The 18,848-nt window shown below is 41.2% G+C and overlaps 1 protein-coding gene across 4 annotated transcripts in view; it reads right to left on the bottom strand.

Annotated features, from left to right (window-relative positions):
* The window catches only part of LOC311597711 (uncharacterized protein), a 34,532-nt gene extending 21,923 nt beyond the window's left edge, over positions 1-12,609 (bottom strand). For 2 of the 4 annotated variants that reach the window (XM_084782011.1, XM_084782013.1), the window contains exons 1-4: positions 11,574-12,605; positions 7,997-8,111; positions 7,671-7,844; positions 217-323 (exon numbers count right to left, since the gene is read on the bottom strand). In XM_084782011.1, the coding sequence (XP_084638137.1) occupies positions 217-323; positions 7,671-7,844; positions 7,997-8,111; positions 11,574-11,866 (689 nt within the window). In that variant the 5' untranslated portion in view covers positions 11,867-12,605. Of the gene's footprint in view, positions 1-216; positions 324-7,670; positions 7,845-7,996; positions 8,112-11,573 lie in introns of all 4 variants that reach the window. The other 2 variants (XR_014779327.1, XM_084782012.1) reach the window with 2 other exon arrangements.
* Positions 12,610-18,848: the final 6,239 nt, after the last annotated feature.

Genomic DNA, 18,848 nt, shown 5'->3' with positions numbered 1-18,848 from the left:
AAACATGTCTCAAAAAAAAAGAAAAGAAAAGAAAGAAAGAAAGAAAAAAGGAAAAACAGAAATTCTGCCTGACAAATAATTATGTTTGGTTTTCAGTATATTTCCATTAATTTCATCTTATTGTTACTATTAATGTAATATTTTTATGTGTATGGTTGTATTCACTTTGGAGTAACACCGAAAGGATATATATATATATATGCCAAATGACTGTACCTCCTGTGAGAGTCAACTGCATGTACACTTGCTTCCATCTTTATTAAAAATTGCGCCATCATCAGTCTGTTTTCCCTGAGAGCAAGCAATAGTGGTGTGAGGTTATCCTGTAAAACAGCAAAATAAACTTAGATTTTGCAAAGACTCAAGGAGAATAAACATATGAAACAGAGTTTGAAGAAGTGGGCTAGAGACATAAGGGACAAAGGGGAGTACATGAAGAACTACCCTTTCCTTCCCGCCCTACTAGGCTTTCATGTACGCAGCGCGTTCTCCTCAGACTGTTGCCCTTTGTTTACGGTTGTGACACGAACTCCAATCCTCCTCAAGGCTCACCTGAAATAGCTTTGCTTCTATGAACTGTACTCCGTTACTACACCTGGAAGAGCGTGAAAACACTCCAAGACTGATTCTGTGTCTTGAAGAAAGTGAGGTCTTGTTTTCTTGGGGCTTTCTTACAAGCATTCAGAATTCTCCTCACACAATTACATTATTAGACTGTGTTCTGACCATCAGCTATTGTGAAATGTGAAAACACCATGCACTGTACGTAACTTTAGTTTTGGCTTAATTCTTATGTGGCAATGTGTTTTGAGCTATTCATTAGCATTTGAAGAAGTAGATTGTGGAAAGTGTTGAGTCTTCTCTACTAACTTAGACTCTACCTTCAGGTCATGAGGACCCCTTGCAGATGTGAAAGCAGGTTCTCAGAAAGCAGATGGACCTTCCACTCAACCTTCCCCAAGGCTCAGTAACTGATTAGAAATTTAACAGTTGTAAAGAGTTTGTCATGTCTCAGACCAGAGCCAAATTATCTAGGCCATCTTTAGGCCTCTTAATAGACATGTCTCCCTCCTCTGTGTGTGAGCTGACATATTTTGATCATTAGGTAAAGTCCCATTGCAGACAGACATGTAGCCCACACCAACTAAAAAGCTAAGGGTGTCATCAGATAGTGTCTGAGGCCCATAGCAGAGATTTCTCCACTTTGCTTAATCCATTCACCTGATGTTTCTGTCAATGCATTTGAAAATCGTCTATTTATGACCTCTTTTTTTCTATTACTATAAACATTCATGACACTGATTCCCCTTTGGAAACATTTAGGGTAAGAATTTAGGGTAACCAAACCTGTGTTCCTTGATCATGGTCACTTATGTTTAGATCTAGGATAAATTTCTTATCCCCTGTAAAGTAAGTGTTCTATATCAACACAAAACCCCAGAAATCAACATCACTCCCACTCCACATGGCTGACTACAGAACTTGACTTGTCATTAGATCTAATGTCTTCAAAAGGACTTCGAATGCTTCTTACTGGATGGTCTGTGGGTTTTCTCATATTGCAAATTGAATGTCATAGCTGTTAGGAAACTCAGTACAAAATATTTTTTCTCACTGTTAATACTGACCCTACTATTATTCTTTTGGGGGGGTTCACAATGTCAAGTGTCGCCAATGGTGGCCTGACCTCATGCTTCAGCTGCTCTCGTTTCCTAAGTGCTGAGATCACAGGTATGTGCACCTATCCTGAAATGTCTAATCCTTTTAATTCCTGCTTACTACGGCTCTACTTTAATTACTAGCTATAGTTACTTATTTACTTATCATTTTGGTCAAAGTAAGTAAGTTAAAAGCCAATGACTTCTCACTGAAATTCCCATGTTGATATACATAGATATATAAGTGATAATGTAACAAAGGTCACTAAATCACTCATACTATGTAAGTGAAAGTGAAAAAAATATATTACAATATTCCCATCTTGATTGGCTAGTATAATTAACCAAACAAGACTTATACATGTTACAGCGGGAGTTTCATTACTTATAGTATAGTAGACAAGAGAAATATTTGCCATGTTGGAAATGAAACACGGGGCCATGAGCATGCCCTGCAAGCAATCCGCCATGAAGCTGGCCACGAGCATGCCCTGCAAGCAATCTGCCATGAAGCTGCACTCCCAGCCCAAGAATAGTTTTAAAGATGTCTTTTAAATATTTTAAAATTTCTTATTCACTAGTATGTTTGCCTGTCCACATGTAAGTATGTGCATGTATATGTAGGTGCCTGTGGAAGCCAAAAGAGGATGCCAGTTTCCCTGGTGCTGGAGTTGCATGTGATGGTGAACTACTTGACTTGGGTGCTAGGAACTGAACTCTGGTCCTCTGGAAGAGCAGCAATGGTTCTTCTCTACCAAGTCATCTGTAGAGCACCAGCCAAGAAAGATTTCAACATGCCAATTTAATGTTGGAACCTAGAAACCTATGTCATAGTATACCGTAAGCCAAGTGTTGTAGACTCAAATACTAACGCAGACCAACAACATGACACAAAGAAATGCTGAAGTGAGTTCCTTGCATCCTGGAGCAGTCAGATAATGCCATGCTCTCTGCCCAGGATCATCAGTCAACTGGATTTGATTCTCTATGAGACCACAAATTCCAGGTTTCTGCAGAAAAATTCTAAAGTTAAATTGTGGAATATTTATGCCTTTATTGATGGTGTGTTTAATCAGTGAATGATTATTTTAAAGCCTTTATATGTGGAATATTAAAAAAGTGGGCATCGAAATTTAATTTAAAATGCAAATGACCTTCTCCTGGTGTTACTTACATGAATAATTTGTTGCACAGGACAGCTAAAGCTAAGTCATTTAAAGAATTCCTGTCTTCACTATTACTGTTAGGTTTTCAGTGTTTACAACCGTAGGTCTTGAACTAACAGACTTCCCAGTGCCAGGCTCTCTCTCCTAGATGGTGAATTACAATCAAAGTGGGTGTTGGTGGTCATACTTCCTGCTCCCCATCCACTTCTTTGCTTGAGAATCAGAAAGCCTGGCTGCAGGCATATTCCGTGAACACCACATCCTCAGAAAGCTTTAAAGAGAGACCTGAGAGCCGCCACATGGGTTCCTTTTAGAAACCGCCACAGGTTGGCTCTGATGCTGGACCTGACCTCTCCCTAGAGCCATGTGTCCTACGTCCTCCCCGCCCCAGTCAAACTGTTGCCTCTGTGCCATGGCATTAACTAGAAATTCCTAGTCTAGCGTCATCAGTCTCAGCTGATCCCAGAACTGAGCTCTGGCTGTGCTGCCTGGATTTATGTCAACGTGACACAAGCTTTAGTCATCTGAGAGGAGGAAGCCTCAGCTAAGAAAATGGCTCAGTAACATCTGGCTGTAGTTCAGCCTGTAGGGTATTGTCCTATTTAGGGGTTGATGATGGAGGGCCAAGGCCCTTGTGGGTAGTACCACTCCTGGGCTGGTGGTCCTGGGCTCTGTAAGAAAGCAGACTGAGCAAACCAGTAAGCAGCCTCTCCATTGTGGCCCTGCATCTGCTCCTGCCTTCAGGCTCCTCCCCTGTTGGAGTTCCTGTCCTGCTTCCTTCAGTGATGAACAATGATGTGGAAGTGTGATCCAAATATAGCCTTCCCTTCCCAGCTTGCTTTCCGTCATAGTGTTTTGCTGCAGTGATAGTAAACCCTAATAAAGACACTCTCCAAACTCTTTCTTAGTGGTGCAGGAAATTTGGATGCTCTACTGAAATTTGAAACACTTTAAGGATGATCTCCTCCTCTTGCTGCTACCTTCATACCCAGCAAAGGCCCTTACCCTAAACCAGTGAGTCTTTCACATCTTTGGGAGCCTGCTCATCTCTGGACCAAGAAAATCCCATGCTGAGTCACATGGCTCCCCTGACATGGTCCAGGACTGTTGCTCAGACCATTTTGTGTTTTGGGGACTGGCCATAGTGTTCTTTCCCCTGCCCTGCCCCAACACCTAATCAGCCACAGCTCAGTACACTCAAGCATGAGTGTCACAAGTCTCCTTGTCCTCTACAGCAGAACTCTTCAAGGAATATCGCTTTCCCATTGTCTGCCCAGATTACCTTTAGAGCTGAGGTGCCCCCCACTCGTATTTTTCTGTCTTCCCGCTTCTCTCTGTGTGCCACTTGGTACAGGTGAAAGTGATATCATGTCCTTACTTTGATAATACTTGATATAATTGTTCATTTACCCAGACCCCTTACCTTATTTAGGTCAAGTTTCCATGTTTAAAAGGATACAAGTACTTTCCCTATCTTACGATTCACTTTGTAGAGGAATTTTCTTATCAGTATAATTAGGGTGAAAGAGATCTAAATTAACAACACCGCCCCTCAATTTTGGGAACACCTATATTTTAAACCCATGTTTAATGCCTGAGCCAAACTTTTTCTTATTTATATGTATTAAATAGGTCAAACCAACTAGATTGCCACGCCTCTGGCTTTAACTCCACTTACTATAGTAGGGGTTCTGATGTAGCTCAGATTAAAGCACCAGTCTCTCTCGTCTGTTATCTTTGCTCTTTTCAGAGATGAGATGTTTGTAATTGTTTTAATGCTAATTTTAACATTTTTATGTCAATGTGGTTATCAGATACAGAAGACAAAATTAATTACTTAAGTCTGGATTAGACTATGACTAGTAGAGAGTAGAATCTGGAAATGTCTTCCTTAGTAAACTTTGGTAATTATTTCTGTTATTTTCCCGCCTCCCCACTCAAAATCACTCTCATTTCCCATTTTCCCTATCAGAGCACGTGTATCCTGCTATCCCCTTCACCTTCTTCTCACTTTCTTCTGTATATCCACAAATAAGGGTAGTCTTCACACCTCATCAAAGAAACTGCCCTTTGCAACAGACAGAGACCACAGGCAATCAATGCAGACTGTGGAGCCCAATCCCAGTGGATATATCTACAAAACACTCCCGCGCCTGAGGCTCAGGGAACACTGCTGTAGATAGAAAGACAGTAAGAGCCAGAGCATCGGTGAATTTGCTCTGAGATGCTGTCTCCTAGCAACATCAGAAGCTACACCCATAAAGTCCCACCAACATAACTGCCCAAAATGTGAGTTGACCAAGGATGACACCAATGAACATGCCAAACGGGTTGAGGATGATTCCAAGAGGCCTGAACCGATACAAAGATCTAGAAACCCCAGGGCCCAGACCTGCCTGTAGTTTTCCAGGACCCTCTGGATCCTTCTATTTCCCACCAGCCAAGGAAAATAGAGGCAGTAAACTTCCAACCCCTACCCAGACTAGCCGATGGACAGGACATTCTCCACCGTTAAGTGGAGAAGGAGATCTGACTTTCACACAAACTCTGGTGCCCCATATTTGACCATGTCCCTTGGATGGGGACGCCTGGTGGCACTCAGAGGAAGGATAATAGGTCACCAAGAAGAGACTATGAGCATATACAGGGGGAGGAGGTCCCCCTCAGTCACAGACATAGGGGAGGGGAATAGGAGGGGAAGAGGGAGGGAGGGAGGAATGGGAGGATACAAGGGATGGGCTAACAACTGAGATGTAATATGAATAAATTAATAATAAAAAAAGGAAAAAAACAAAGAGCTAGAAACAACTGGGTAAAGCTAAGAGAGGAGAGGTAGTCCTCCCCAGGGGAGGGAGAGCCCACAAATTTATTTTTCAACACTAAATGGTCATCCCTGAAAACATGCATACATATCATACATACAAATGTATACGGACTCAACAGATATATGTGTGTGTATGTGAACATGAACATATGTATGTGCGAATATACATTTATATCTGTAATAACAAGTAATGAAAAAAGGGATCATGAACTTGAAGGAGAACGGGGGGGGGAAGATTTGGAGAGAGGAAAAGAAGAGACAAACATTCTAACTAAATTATAATCTCAAAAATACACAACAAAAAAAATAGCCAAATCTATTACTTTCCCCTACATATGACATCACATTATTATGTCAACTATTCAAAGGCTATTTAATGAGATGGAACCTAAGTATAGCAACCCTACTAGGACTTTGCTATCTGTCTCCCTCACAACGTCTTCAAAAATCAAAATTTCAAATCTTATCTCAATTATCCCCTTTTCTCGCTAATTCCAACTCCAAAATGGTTTGGAGGCTCTTCTTGGACTTCCTTACTTCCTTTTAATAATGGTCTTGACTTTATATCCACAGAGTGATCCGGGATCTGCATTCTGATTCAGGTCCTTGGAACCCTGTCCAGCACACTGCTTGGACTCAGTGATTCCCTCCTGTGAGTGAGTGTGGATGTCAGCCTTTCTTCTAGCGGCCCACACCCGACTCCCCAGTGGAGAAGAGGAAGGTCCACCATGACACTTTATCCTTGTTGGAACAGTTGAATGTGGCCGACACCCACTGTCCCTTGAATCTACTCCTTTGCCTCCCTTTTCTATAAAATCACTTCTAGGTTTATTTTTTAAATATAAACAAAAGACTAGAGTGTAAGAACATAACGCGAGACTCTAGCTGCTGCCGAGGCCACAATACTTGCAGCAGCTGCCCCCTTTTCACCGGCCTCTTACTAAGCCACTGTCTGTGAGTCTCCAGTTAGGAGACTTGCTGGGGTCAGGATCTCTCACCTGGGTAGTGAGTTCATATCAAAGGAGAGACTGGTTAGCCACAATTCCTTCTCCCTAACCCCTTCCCTGCCTTGTGCCTTCGAATCAGAGAGCCTGATGGCAGGCTTGCACTGGGAAAACTCTCCCACCCTAAAGTGCTTTTAAAAAGAAAGGAAGGAAGAAAAAAAAGATAGAAAAGAGACTCACACCTGCCATTAGACTGACTCCTCTTCTCAGCGACTCCCACGGGGCTATCCATTCCTGGTGCTGGGGCCTGAGCTCTTACTAGAGGCCCTCCATGCCCTGCCTCTCTGTGTTTCATGGTGTTATTAGCTCTAATAAACTCCTTAATCCTCAGTAATCTGTCCCAGTGCCCCTCCTGAGCACCCTGAAACCTCTCCATTGCATAGTCACCATATCTCCCGATGAGAAATCAATGCGACATCAGTTGTGTGTTCTAAATCCTGGCCCCTGGCATGTTTTTAACTTAGGAACATCCTTTCTTAAACTAGGCAAAATTATCCCAAACTGAAGAATGCCCTATCCATGCAAAGAAACTGGAAATTTTCTAAACAATTAACAAAGCCTTCCTGGCATTTTGTGCTAACTACATAATTTGCAAATTGGCTTGAATATTTCTAATAAATTTGTTTTCATATTCTTCCATTAGCACCACCATGACTAGACAAGTGGCTGATAGAACTTGTCAACAGCATCAATATTTCCACTTAAAATTATTTTGAGTTTTAACATGATGATTATTTTCAAGGCTAATAATGCCTTATTGTATTTATCTTTAATTTTTACCAAAAATGTTTTTAAAGTATTGAATAAAATACAAATCTTACCTTTAAAAAACTCAGTGTTTTCACATACATTTGTCTTAAGTGTAAAGAAGAAAACTCCACCTTCCAAAGTGCCAATACTTAACATGATTTCCCTTCCAAATGTCTAAGCATTTTCTCTCAGAGAGTGAGTGAGCTTCTAAACACGGGTGATTAGCCCTGCATACATCACAGCTGTTTCTAAGCAGAGTGATCCTTACTTTCGTTCTTTCCTCAATGTCTGCTCCGTACTCGAGCAGCCTGGCAGCTGTTGCTGAATTCCCGGCATAGACTGCATAGTGAAGAGCAGTGTTGCCCCTGTGGTCTTTAATGCGCGGGTTAGCGTGATGATCTAGCAGAAAACGCACGATTTCTTCTTCCCAGCTTTGGACGGCCTTAAGGGATTGTAAGAAGAAGCACATGGTCAACTCGAAGGCTTTATGATCCACGCTCACGGGCTCATCAACTAGTTATGTTTACATGAGATGAATTCATTTTCATGTAAGTCAAAAATCATCTCGTTTTTAAAATGATGCATATGGTCTACCTTCATCAGCGGTGTGATGTTACAATTGTCACGCACATTAATCTCACAGCCACGCCTCCAGAGATACCTCACCATATCTAGATGTCCATAGAAGCAGGCGAAGTGCATGGCAGTCCTATAGAGAAACCACAGTGCACTTTCTCAATATACACAAGTATTAACTGAGACTGGTAAATAGCAGACAGTGCATGTGCCTTTTAAACAAATATGTAATGTCCTTCTGAATAAATGTGTTTTCCATTGTGAAATTTCTTCCAAAAAATATAAATCTGCTTCATTTAAAATTTCAGGATATAGAACACAGATCCTTTGCCAGAATGTAGCACAAATGGCTTCTGTCCCAATTTACTACAGACCCCCTTGTTTCTAAGACTCAGGAGAGTGCGTCTTTTCCTGTATTCCAATTGGCTTTCTGTCTTCTGTACTTTCAGGATAGGTCACTAAGCTCTGCTCACAGCACTTCTCCAACATGCAGCTCCAGACTTGCCCACATTCCTACCGCAATGCAGGTCTTCCGCTCTATAAGCCACATGTTCATGGTAGTGCTCAGGAAACAGAGAAGGCACTGGAACTAACAGCTGGCCATACCCCCAACTAAGGCCTGATCCAAAAAAAAAACCCTTCCATTTTTTCATAAGATTTTATAACCTCCAAAACTGAGCTTCCACCTGAGGACAAAGTGCTCAAATTCATGAGTCTGGGGGTGGGGTGTAGATTTGTCTTCAAACCCAGGCGGATTTTAATCCTACTCTAAACTCTGTTACTACAAGTATCTCTTACCCTTTCTAGGCTTCATTTGTGCTTCAATAAAATGAAACCTTGTGATATTTCTTGAGAATATATATATGTATGTATGCATATATATTTAAGAAAATGTTATTTATAACATTCTAGACATCATATTACTTCAACTTAACATACATGGTATTCCGTAAAAACAATACAACTATACCCATTTTGTAGGTGTTTTACAGATTCAATATTTCAACACGTGTAATTTTTTAAGTGAGACGAAATCTTCCTGTCCAAGCTGGCCACACACTCATGCTCTTCCTGCTAAGATGCAGAAGCTGGAGTGCCTTTCTCCTGTCTTATAACTATAAATGGTAGTAACTTTTAGATTGTTATTAGTACTCAAAATAATGGGTTAGAATATAGTCCTATATGCACGGGTCCATTGCAGTCTGGTTGTGCCTTTCTCATTTAATAAACTTTACTTCTTACAAATACAATAGAAACAGCAATAAGAGTAGCAAAATCTAAGCACACAGTAATCACGGCTTTAGCTTTCAAGAACCTTTTAAGCCGAAGAAAGAAATTGCCAGAGTCAAATGAGGAGGTATAATTTATTTTAGTCAGTATTGCTACTCTGGGAAAAGAAACACAAATTTTCAAGGATAGGTGTATCCTGAAAGATAGTATGTACATAGTAGATATTCTGGTAAGTCTGGAGACTGAATGGATTAAAAGACTGTGGGGCAGGGAGTCATGATTCTATAAAGAAAGTATTGTAAAAATAAAACAATACTTGTGCAATATTAATAGCCATTTATATTTGCTATCTTTTATTTTCATAACTATTATCAGTGTCTTGGTTTGGAATTCTATTGCAGTGACAAAACACCATAACCAACGCAACTTGGGGAAGAAAGAGTATTTGGATTACACCTCCACAGCACCGTTCATCATCAAAGAAAGACAGGGCAGACCTCAAACAGGGCAGGAACCTGGAGGCAGGAGCTGACATACATGGAGCGGTGCTGCTTACTAGTTTGCTCTTTAGGCCTTGCTCAGTTTGCTTTCTTATTGAACCCAGGACCACCAGAGGGATAGCACCACCCATAATGCACTGGGCCCTCCCCCATCAATCATTAATTTTAAAAATGCCCTACAGGCTTCCCTACAGCCTGACCATATGGAGGCATTTTCTCAATTGAGGTTCCCTTCTCTCAGTTGACTTTAGTTTGTGTCAAACTGACATAAAACTATCCAGCACAATCAGTCTGCAATTGTTTGCCTGCATAGGTCTCTATAGAATAAAAGCATGTTCAATAATACTTATATGATACAAAAATTTGTAAGCACAGATACAAATATTCTCTTCGGAAAAGATTAAGTATTGACAGAAAATATTAATACATATATGTACACCCAAAATTAAAAGAAAGTGTAAGATTTTCATCTGTGTGTGAACACAGTCCTACTCTTCAAATAACTATTTGACGGAATAGCACAAGTACATGCAGAACCATTGCCAACTCACCACGCAGGAGTCACAGAGCAGAACTCAATGCCAACACACTGCATTGAAAGATTATAGTCTAGATCGCTGAAAATAAACTAGAAAGAAATCAAAAGATGACCACAAGACCCCAAGTGTTCACATTAGACATTCAAAGCAATGGTTCTTAACCTATAGAGGGTCAAATGAGCCTTTCACAGGGGTCACCTAACATCATCAGAAAACACAGATATTTACATTATGATTGATAACACTAGCAAATTACAGTTATGAAGTAGCAATGAAAATAATTATATGGCTGGGGGTCGCCACAGCATGAGGAGTGGTAGTAAAGAGTCGTAGCATTAGGAAGGTCGAAAACCACTGATTTAAGTAATAAAAGAGAAAAATTCCCTTGTCATTCAAACGCTTAAAAGTAACACATCAGATTTTTATATATAGCTTGCTATTAAAAATCCATAATCAATGTCGGTGTGAATATAATCAAACTGAGTTGTCACTTAGCATAACTATATCTGACTATGCTAATATTCCTTTAAGTCTGCCTATGCGTCCTTCAAAGGTGAGATATTCATTTCAGTGGGTATACTGTAATTTTTTAATAACCCTGTGTTCTTCTAATGATTTGATATTTTAAGGCAGGTTGAGAAAAATTAAGTGCGGTGGGTTTTTCCCCCCTACTGGAACCAAGAAGTAGAGATGTGTACAACTTTTATATGTAGCAGCAGTAACAGGGGCACTCAGCTATCTTTGCAGTTCAGTTCCTTACAACACACATCAGATAGATAGATAGATAGATAGATAGATAGATAGATAGACAGACAGATATATAATGAATACTGGATTTTGAAAATTTTTTAGGTTTGATAGTATTACATTATGAAGAATATTCTTTTTGTTTCTGACCTTTGACGGGGGGTGTTGTAACAGGGTTTCTCTGTGTAGCCCCGGCTGTCCTGGACTCACTTTGTAGACCAGGCTGGCCTCAGAGATCTGCCTGCCTCTGCCTCCCCGAGTGCTGGGATTACAGGCGAGTGCAACAGCGTTGGCCCTGTTATTTGCCTTTTAAAACATATGCCGTGTTGAATTCCTAATGTGTACACTAAGACAAAATGATTTAATTTTGTTAGTTAGCACTTTTAGATAGTCTGTTTACTCTCTAAAGGGGTTCGTGGGGGAAGGGAAAGCAACCAGAATTCTGCCCTTGCGCCGGCTGAAACAGGCTGCTGTGGAAAAGAGCAGAGCTGGGCTCTCCCCGCCCCTGTTCCTGACCTGAGAGCCAGTAAAGGTGTCTTCTCTCACATCAGCCCTCCCCAGGTATGAAGGATCTCTTACCTATTCTCCTTGTCTCTGTGATTGATTTCGTATTTACCCAGATTGAAGTACAGCCGCGCAAAAGGTAAATCTCCCGCACAGGCCGCCATGTGCAGATCATTGTCGGGAAAATATGCCACGTCTAAGTAAGCAGGATCCTGAGTCCCAAAGCACAGCTGGCTTCTCCGATCCTGGATACTGCAGAAACCCAAGGGCGTCTCTTGGTGACTCTTCTTCTGACAGCAATAGAGCACAGAGAAGTCCGGGAAACCAAAAGGACTCCTCTCTCCCCCTCGGCTGTTCTTTCCTCCCATCTCAAACGAAGTTATTGCCAGCCAAAACCGTTAACTGCCGCAGTATCGCGATTATTATAACAAGCTGACTCTCCTTATCTCGTATCAAATTATAAATCCACCCCTCCTGTTTTTAATCTCATATATATAGTAATTAGCCCCGATTCCATATCTAAATATCAATGATATTATAATAAGCCTACTCCTCCTGCTCCAAATATTTATTATATGTCATAGGCTAGCCAAGTCTCTCCCCAACGCCCCCTCAAGTCGGCTTCCTGGTTTAGTGTCTATCAACTGCAGAGACAGTTGGCAGTACAGCTGTTGTCAAGCCATCCTGGTGGACACAAACACACAAGGGTGTTCGTGAACACACGCGTGCCTGACTTTCAACTGGCTGAAGCCAATGAGGATCAGTGCGCATGTGCGTAGTCCAGCCTGTCAAATCTCTGCAGAACAGAGTTTCATGGCTTCAAACGTCATAAGAGGAGGCTGGAGGGACGGCTTCGCGTTTAAGAACATGAAAATGAAGTGCCCTTGCAGATGGACCTAGCTCGGTTTCCGGCCCCCACTACAGGTGGCTCACAACTTCCTATAGCTCCAAGAGGGTCCTACACTCACAGGGCCACATTCCCTCACACACATTAAGTACATAATTAAAATCGCAAATCTCTTCAAATGTCAAAACTCAGAAAGCTGGATAGCCTTCGGTCATTTGCCCAAGGCTGACACGCAGACATGGGAAAGCATTGTATATGGCTGTCGAAAGTGGACGGGGGGGGGGGGGGGGGGCCGTGACTAAGAACGCGGAAGGCCTGCTCTACAAGAAAGTCTCTCCAAACAGAACGGTCTCTTAATCTCCACTACTTATTTTCATATGCAGTAGTGTCTCTGCATGACTGCATAAGAATTCAGCAGCGGAACTCACAGCCGTCTGTTTTCATGGTTTCAGAAATATGTAAGTACAAACTCTGAAGAAAAACTGATGCACTCAACAAGATAGACAAACCATTAGCCAAACTAATTAAAGGGCAGAGAGACAGCATCCAAATTAACAAATCAGAAATGAAAAGGGGTATACAACAACAGACACTGAGGAAATCCAAAGAATCATCAGATCTTAGTACAAAAACCTGTACTCCACAAAATTGGAGAATCTAAATAAAATGGGCGAGTTTCTAGATAGATACCACCTACCAAAGTTAAATCAACACCAGGTAAACCATTTAAATCATCCTACAGCCCCTAAGAAAATAGAAGTAGCCATTGAAAGTCTCCCAACCAAGAAGAGCACAGGGCCAGACTTCTTTAGTGCAGAATTCTACCAGACTTTCAAAGAAGAGCTAACACCAATATTCCTCAAACTATTCCACAAAAATAGAAACAGAAGGTACACTACCAAACTCATTCCATGAGGCCACAGTCACCAAGACTCAACAAAGAGGATTTCAGACCAATCACCCTTATGAACATTGATGCAAAAAATAATAAAATACTCATGAACCAAATCCAAAATCATATCAAAGATGTTAGCCACCAAGATCACATAAGCTTTATCCCAGGGATAGTTCAATATATGAAAATCCATCAATGTAGTCTACCTTATAACCAAACTGAAAGAAACACACACACACACACACACACACACACACCATCATCATCATCATCATCATCATCATCATCACTCGGTGCTAAAAAAGCCTTTGACAAAATCGAGCACCTTTCATGTTAAAAGTACTGAAGAGATCTTGGATACAAGGCATATATCTAAATACAATAAAAGCTACATACAGCAAGCCAATAGCCAACATCAAATCCAATGGAGAGAAACTTAAAGCAATTCCACTAACATCCAGGACAAGACATGGCTGCCCACTCTCTACATATCTATTCAACACAGCACTTAGAGTCCTAGCTAGAGCAATAAGGCAACTAAATGAGATCAAGGGGATACAAATTGGAAGGGAGGAAGTCAAAGTATCACTATTTATAGATGATATGATAGTATACATAAGTGACCCCAAATTCTATGCGGGAACTCCTACAACTAATAAACATCTTCAGCAATGTGACTGTGTACAAAATTAACTCAAGTCAGTAGCCCTCCTTTACACAAATGATAAATGGCCTGAGAAAGAAATTAGGGAAGAAACACAATAGCCACAAATAATATAAAATATCTTGGCGTAACTCTAATCAAGCAAGTCAAAGTTCTGTATGACAAAAATTTCAAAGAAAGAAATTGAAAAAGACATCAGGATATGGAAAGATAGCCCATGGGATATGTATAATTAACATAGTAAAACTAGCCATCTTACCAAAAGCAATCTTCAGGTGCAATGCAATTCTTATTAAAAATTCCAGCACAATTCTTTACAGACTGGAAAGAGCAATTCTCAACCTCATATGGAAAAATTTAAAAACCCAAGATAGATAATAAAACAACCCTGCACTATAAAAGAACTTCTGGAGGTTTCACCATCCCTGATTTCAAGTGATGTTATATAGAGCGATAATAATAATAAAAACTGTATGGTATTGGCATAAAAAAAAAAGACAAGTAGATCAATGGAATAGAATCAAAGACCCAGAAATAATCCCACACATCTTTGGATACTTGATTTTTTTTAACAAGGAAGCCAAAACCATAACATGGGAAAAAAGATAGCATCTTCAACAAATGGTGCTGGTTTAAATGGATGTTGATATGTAGAAGAATGCAACTAGGTCTGTAGTGAGTATAAACATGCTTTTGTTTTGATCCCAAGTGTGGGATGTGAAACAGACTTGTGAGAGGTCACCTGATCTTTGTGCCTCATGTGAGGACATGGTCTTTGCCAGCTGCAAAACATCCTGTGTGGACTATGGGAGAGTATAAATAGTCCAAAGAACAAAGATCAATCACTTTTGCATTGCTTCACATTGCTTGGTTGTTCATCACTTCACTTCGAGAAGTTCCTAGAGAGAACCACTCCAGAGAACACTTTGAGGTTCTGGGTTCCAGATGCTGCAGTTGTGGTAGTTTTTGTTGAATTTCTGGTTTGCTCTTTAACAGGTCTTTTGGGATCCTGATGACAAAGGGTGGAATCACCCCAGGGAACTGAGTCTAAAAAAGGTCTACTTCTCCTGTCCCTGTTAACTTTCTTTCTATCCTATTTAGGATATATGGGTTGAAAGGGAGGTAGAGGCATAAAAGAACCCCAAATAAAGTAGCTTTTTAAAAGATCCAAGCCTACAGGATCCATATTTATCACCCTGCACAACATTCAAGCCAAAGGTGACCAAAGGCATGAACATAAAATGGGATACACTAAATCTAATAGAAGTGAAAGTGGAGAAGAGCCTTGAACTCATTGGCACAGGAGATAACTTCCTGAACAGAACACCAACACCACAGGCACTAAGATCAATAATCAATAAAGGGGACCTCATGTAACTGAAAACATCTATAAAGCAAAGGACACTGTCAACAAAACAAACCAACAGCCTACGAACTAGGAAAATATCTTCGACCCTACATATGACAGAGGGTTAATATCTAAAATATTTAAAGAGCTAAAAAAAAAAATCAACAAACGAAATAACTTGAATGAAAATGAGGTACAGAGGGCTGGAGATATGTCTCAGTGCTTAAGAGCACTGTCTGCCCTTCCAGAGGTCCTGAATACAATTCCTAGCAATCATATGGTGGCTAACAACCATCTCTTGCCCTCTTCTGACATGCAGGTGTACACGAAGAGAGAGCACTAACGTACATAAAATAAATAATATTTTAAAATGGAGTACAGAGCTAAACAGAATTCTCAACAGAGTAATCTCTAATGGCAGAGAAATGTTCAACATCTTTAATCATCATGGAAATGCAAATCAAAATTTGAGATTCCAGATGGGTGTGGTGGTGCACATTTTTAATCCCAGGACTCTGGAGGCAGAGGCAGGCAGATCTCTGTGAATTCGAGGCCAGCCTGGTCTACAAAGCGAGTCAAAGACAGCCAAGGCTACACAGTGAAACCATGCCTCCAGAAAAAAAAATTTGAGATTCCATCTTATACCCATCAGAATGGCTAAGATCAAAAACTCATGACTGCTCATGCGGGCAAGGATGGGGAAAAAGTGGGAACACTCCTCCATTGCTGATGGGAGTGCACACTTGTACAGATACTGTGGAAATCAATCTGAAGGTTTCTCAGAAAATTGGGAATAGATCTACCTCAAGACCCAGCCATACCACTCCTGGGTATATACCCAAAAGATGCTCCACAATACCACAAGGACACTTGCTCAACTGTGTTCATTGCAACTTTATTGATAATAGTCTGAAACTAGAAATGACCTAGATGCCTGTCAACTGAAGAATGGATAAAGAAAATATGGCACATTTACACAATGGAATACTACTCCACTATTAGAAACAAGGACATCATGCAATTTGCAGGCAAATGGATACAACTAGAAAAGATCCTCCTGAGTGAAGTAACACAGTCCAGAAAAACACACATGGTATGTACTCACTTATAAGTGGATCTTAGCTATAAAGCATGGGATAACCATGATATAATACATATAACCAAAGTATCCAAGGCTTGCCCAAGTGAAAATGCTTGAATTTCACTCAGAGCAGGAAATAATATAGACATCTGAAGCAGATGGAGAGAGAGAACGGGGTGGGAGAGAGGGTGCAGAGTGTAATAGGTATGAGGACCAGGTGGGCAGAGAGGAGGGGAAGACCCGGAGAGAGAGTGGGAGTCGGTTAGGGGAACATCTCTGGGACAGATGAGGCTCCCAGGAGTCTATGGGGGTGACCTTAGCTGAGACTCCTAGCAGCGGGTGTTAAGGAGCATGAAATCAACACTTCCTGTGTCCAAGTGGGACTTCCAGTGGAGGAAGGAGCATACCAACTCACTCTTAAAACTTTGTACTCAAAATGTATCTTGCCTACAAGAAGTATAGCAGTAAAAGATGGAGCAGACACAGGGGAATGGCAGTCCAATGACTGGCCCAACTTGAGACCCACCCAATGGGAGAGAGCCAACTGATACTATTAATGATACTCTGCTATGCTTGCAGACAGGAACCTAACCCAACTCTCTTCTGAGAGGCTTCATTCAGCAGCTGATGGAAGCAGATGCAGAGTCCCACAGCCAAACAGTAGGCTGAACTCAAGCTCTGTGGAAGAGTGGGAGAAAGGATTGAGAGAGCAGAAGGGGTTAAGGACATCACAAAAAGACCTACAGAGTCAGCTAACCTGCGCCCATGAGGGCTCACAAAGACTGAACCACCAACCAAAGAGCATGCCTAGACTGAGCCTAGAACCCGTGCACATATTTAGTAGCTGAACAGTGTGGTCAATAAGTGGGTCTCCTAACTATGGGAGTAGGGGCTGTCTCTGACTCTGTTGCCTGCCACTGGATCCCTCTCCCCTAGCTGGGCTCCCTTGTCAGGCCCCAGAGGGAGAGGATGCACTTAGTCCTGCTGTGACTTGAGGTGCCAGGGAGGGGTTGATACCTCTTGCCCCCCCCCACTTCCCTTAGAAGAAGAGGGGAGAACGGGAGGAGTGGAGAGTGAGGGCAGGACTGGGAAGAGAGGAAGGAGGGCTCTGGCATCAGGCTTATAATGATTACATACATACATACATATACACATACATGCATGCATGCATATATACATACATACATACATACATATGTACATATATACATGGGAAAAAATAATGCACATTCCATGCAAAATGAACATACACCAACATAAGCCTTTTAGACTCTTTTTTGCCCTGATTTCATTTTTATGTTCTCTCTACTTTTATTCTATTTTCTCCTGCAATAATTTCAAGGTTTACTTTAGAAAGCAATATTTTTTCTTTTTAATTGGCAATTTTCTTTTCCCAACTCATCTTTTCTCACTAGGTTACAATGCTATATCCAGTGGCTTTCTGGGTCCCCTGGCTTGGGGGACTTGGCTCTGGCTCCTTCCTCCTTCCCCTCTTCCGTCTCCCCTTCCCAAGACAGCTAATTTCCTGTTCCTCCTCTTCTTTTTCTTCTCCCCTCTTCTTGTCCATCCAGAACAACCACAACCCTCCCTACCAGAAGCAATGTCAGCTTCTCAGACCAAGAAACTCAGTGAGCGAGGTTCTTTTTTACGAAGCACATAGCTATGGAGCTTGCAGGATTTGTCAGTTTTGACAGTTTGCTCAGTCTTTGACACCCTGAAAAGAAAGATTCAGTGCTCTCATTTTCAAATTCTGCACGCACGCAGATGTCCAATAACTAGTAGGACCTCAAAACCTCAGGACTCCTCTGGCCTTCATGACCACCGTTCATCACTGGAGAGCCACCTGAGTTCACAGCTCCTGCACTTGACCCGCGGTGCAGCAGGCATCCCTTCTGCTTTCAGCTCAGTGCATTGGTACTCTTCCTCCGGGTTACTTCTCAGTTCTGAGCGATGCTACAATTCATGTGTGTAAGGGCTGCTGACCACTGTCTTGTGGGCATCACTGTGAGCTTTGCTAGTGGTCCACCTGCTCTGCAAACTGAACTGTATTGGCTTAAAAAAATCTTGTCTAAAGCTTGTATCAAATTGGTTTCTTCCGACACAATAAAATAAAAATACTTTATCATTTCACACTGTGTAATTGTAAAAATACTGTGTAATTTGGGAACACATCTGACATACATCCCTGGACAGTTTGAAAATATTTTCTAATGAAATAAACTAAAAAATAAAACCAAAAAGATAAGAACTGCACTAAATATTTAAAATATGACAGAGTGGGTGTTCATTATTTTAAAACATCAATGGTCACATTTTCTTGCTATTTACTATGCTAAATAGTGTATATACTTTACATAAATAATGAAATGGTATTCCTGATACTTCTCTTACCCTAAAACCCTAGTGCTCAGAAACTTCCTTCTGAGAATACATTCATGCTTAGAATTCTACCCTCTTAGTAGCATGCCAGGGGGCAGCCCCAGGTGAGGGCAGGGCTTGAAGCAGGTGGATGCAA

This window comes from Acomys minous (assembly GCF_964271855.1).
Source record: "Acomys minous genome assembly, chromosome: 5".
NCBI classification, from domain to species: domain Eukaryota; kingdom Metazoa; phylum Chordata; class Mammalia; order Rodentia; family Muridae; genus Acomys; species Acomys minous.
The sequence above is the reverse complement of the archived record's forward strand: the minus strand, read 5'-3'. Positions and strand labels throughout refer to the sequence as shown.